At 39.5% G+C, this 3971-nt stretch overlaps 1 protein-coding gene across 1 annotated transcript in view; it reads left to right on the forward strand.

The window, feature by feature from the left end:
* The first annotated feature begins 805 nt into the window (after positions 1–805).
* The window catches only part of LOC113803705 (uncharacterized), a 22338-nt gene continuing 19172 nt past the window's right edge, over positions 806–3971 (forward strand). The window contains exon 1 of the mRNA XM_027354514.2: positions 806–1118. Coding sequence (XP_027210315.2) covers positions 951–1118 — 168 coding nt within the window. The 5' untranslated portion in view covers positions 806–950. The remainder of the gene's footprint in view (positions 1119–3971) is intronic.

Raw genomic sequence — 3971 nt, forward strand, 5'->3', positions numbered from 1 at the left:
TGTGTGTGTGTGTGTGTGTGTGTGTGTGTATTCATTCATTTATATATATTTATATTTATTTGTATATCAATCAATCGATCTGTCTATATGTGTGTTTAATTCCTTATTTGAGAGAGAGAGAGAGAGAGAGAGAGAGAGAGAGAGAGAGAGAGAGAGAGAGAGAGAGAGAGAGAGAGAGAGAGAGAGAGAGAGAGAGAGCGAGAGAGAGAGCGTTAATTAAAAGGATAAAAAGAAAAAGAATTATGAGAGTATGTATCTACTTTACAGAGGGGACGGAGAAAATTGAAATAGTGATCGATTTCAAGTAGATAACTGGGTAGACCGAAAAAAAATACCCTGAAGTGATAATGTCAGAAAGATATATACGTATTGCGTGAAAGTGTCTTTTTTTGTGGGGGGGGGGGAGGTTACCTTTTTCATTATGGTCACTTTCTCACATGTCGCGCACTTTGTAATGCCCCGAGACATTTAATGTATTACTTCTGTGGTGTTCAGTGACGCGTTTAAGATGAATATTAATTGTATTAAAAAAAATCCAAGGAACATTTTGTTGAAGAGATCTTGTTCACCACCTTATTAGCATACAGGTTGTCAGTTACCCTTTGTTACATTCGTATACATCGAAGGGAAACATATGGAAAGAAAAACACTCCATGGGTAGAATTATCTCCATACTCTATGACATTACTGATTACACAAAATATCGCGTAATCTATAAGAAGAGAGAGACGGAAAACAAACTCCTAACTGGCAACTGCAACAGATAAGCGACGTATGACGGCATACACCCTGAGAGCATCGAAAGCCTTCAGTGATACCTTGTGTATCGTCAGAGCAACGTTGGGACATACGCTGCTCTGCGGGACTCCCATACCTCGTCGTAAACCATTGTAGACCAAGTTCAGTTTGATATTCTTCATTCAAGTTATGTAGCCGTGTCTTTGAAAGCCATGTGGAAGTTGAAGGGTGCTCTCTTAATTTCTGGAGTGCTTTTCCTAGTCACTCCTTCCTGGACGATGGTCTTCTCTCCTGATTTGTGCAATAAGAAACCACTTTGTTACCATAACCAATCGCTCCTGTGTGAAAGCCAGATGAAACCACTCTCCTGCAATCACATGGTGAGTATTTTCCTGTCAGTTTGGAGGGCTTTTATTAATTTGGCCGATTTGTTTATTCCACCGACCTCGGATATTATGATTACAAACAACGCACGTGTAAGAGACACAAGGACACGCTCATAGCAGACTCAAAAGCTGTCAGAACAAGTAGAAGATCACAAACCTTCACCAACAAACCCACATACCAGTAAACAAACAGACACTAACCAATAGATAAACGTAAAACTAGCACTGTCACATGCATAGATAAAAACACACCTACTGACACATGCACACAGCTACTACCATACACTGCCATATACCCACACACTCACTCACCCACACGTCCGTACTCTGACACCGCGAATCCTCACACCATGGCCATACCTATATCTGCGCCCTTACCCTTGCCCATACCCATGCCCATACCCATGCCCATACCCACGTCCATACCCACGTCCATACCCACGTCCATACCCATGTCCATACCCACGTCCATACCCATATCCATACCTACACCAGTACCCACACTTGGGTTAATCTTCACAGTATGAACGCACTAAGTTAGGGAAAATTTAATATGATATTCTAGTAGAGGACAAGAAGTTGCAGTCCTCCAATAGTAATGCGCAGGGTGCTAATGAGCGCATGACACACATATTGGTGGTTGGTTGCTGGGGGGAAAGGGAAAGGATTAAGGTGCAAGTGGAAGTGCCAAGAATTAAGAAATCAGCAGACATGAACGGTGACGCTACAAATAAAGGAAAGACGATGTGGAAAGCACCGCTCTCAGCCCAAGTCCACTCTGTGCTTCTGAGTTTCAGCTCTCTAGCAGTGCATACCGGGGTGAAGACAATGTTTCCCGTGGGTTGTTGGGGAGGAAAACCCCCATCAACACTTCCCTCGAGCAGTTGCCCAGTCACAACTTAAATTGATGAATATATTTTTTGATGAGGAATTGGGGACAATCTCTGGTGAGTGCATCCATATTGTAAAGAATTACCAACACCTGTACCCACACCCATACCCACACCCATACTAACACCCATACCCACACTCGTAACCACGCTCATTCCGATACATACCCAGGGTGAATCTGAAGGTCTATTTTTGTAAGTTTTTCGACACAGAGCGTGAGATCAGAAATTATTGGCGTAGAGTAATGCCCCAAATGAGACATTGGGTCAGCACTTTAGGGATGAAGCAGAGGCTATTGCAATGGTGCTGCACTCTAGCATGCAAAACACGTATATTCATTATTTGCTGCTTTTCCTTTTTGCACTTTTCCCTCTCCGTTGTGTTTGGCCACATTGTTCAGTCAGAATAGATTTAGTTCTACACAACATTGTATTAGAATATAAATTTTACATCTAATAGACAGAATGAACAAAAATAGGAAACTTTTCTTCTAAGGTATTATGTTCATAACTTGATAATAAATTTATGGAGTGAGTATCAAAAAAAATAATTGTGGGTTGGCATGGCTGTTTAAAACTGAAAAATTACCATCTAGTCAACAAAATGTCAATTCACATTTAAAAGCCAATATTGTATATAAAGGGCATTCCTATACAATTCCGTACCTGAATAGTGCAGTCAGATTACAGGCAAAATAGTAATTCTTTACAGTATGGGTGCACTGACCAGAGACTAAGCCCCTAACTCCATATTAGAAAATTTATTCATTGATCTAAATTATTGTGACTGGGCGGGTCCTTCGGGCATTTCCTGAGGAGAAGGTTGATGGACACTCTGCCCCCCAACAACCTCTGGGAAACATTGTCTTCACCTCGGTATGCACGGCAAGATAGAGCTGAGCCTCAGGAACACCAAGTGGACTTTGGCTGAGGGCGGCACTTTCATTGGTCTTGATCCTTTATTTTTGGTATTACCTTTCGTGTCTGCAGATTATTTCTGGTACTGATGACTGCACCTTTTTTGTTCTCTACAAGAATTTCATTTTGAATTTGCCAATACATAAAAGATTAATGGGCAAAACTGAGCATATGGCGCACAAAATATTTTAGGAGAAACATCTTTGGTGGAAAGCTAATGTCAGATTCACCCTGGATACCCACCTTTACCCATACCCATATCTATATATACACCCATACTTAAATTTTCATATACACCTTCATCTTCCTCATACCCACACCCACACCTGCACGCACATGCACTCAGGAACACACATGAACACACAGGCTTGTGTTGGAAATTGTTTTTGGATATTTTGCTAAGAAAATGGTGTGTGTGCTTGAATTCTTACAATATTATTTTTAATTTTGTATAAAATCCCAGTTCCAGTATGTATATGATTATAATTAAAAGGATTAGCTATTTAGCTAAAGTTGAAAATGGTTTGACTAGGTTGACTATATTACAGAAACTAAACTGCAAAGACCTTGTTAAAGCATTTTTATTTTTTATTTATTTATTTATTTTTTTCTTGAGCTAGTTAAAGGAAGATTTATTTAGATATGAACATGAAAACCATATATCACAATCAAATAAATTAGGCAAAAAAATAGATAGTTAATAAAAAAATGTAAGTAGGTAGAGATCAAAAGATATATGAATAAACTGTAATCGCAATTGCATATAGAAAAGATGGATAGACGCAAAATATTGTAACTGACCCATCCCATTCCTCTGAGGGTGAAGGTCGTACGCCTCATTTAATTTTCATATACTTGTCCTTGTCAGTGTGCAACAGGTTTTTTGGCTCTGGGGTACAGTTCCCTTTGTTTATTTGTTTATTTCCTGAGGAACTGGATTCTGTTCCATTCTATAGAGGTGTGTATTTTGATCTAAAAGAATTGAATTTTATAAGGTTTTGATGGGAGTGTCTTTGAGAGTGGAGTGAAATATGGGAGT

The sequence above is a fragment of the Penaeus vannamei genome, chromosome 22 (assembly GCF_042767895.1).
Source record: "Penaeus vannamei isolate JL-2024 chromosome 22, ASM4276789v1, whole genome shotgun sequence".
Lineage (NCBI taxonomy): Eukaryota > Metazoa > Arthropoda > Malacostraca > Decapoda > Penaeidae > Penaeus > Penaeus vannamei.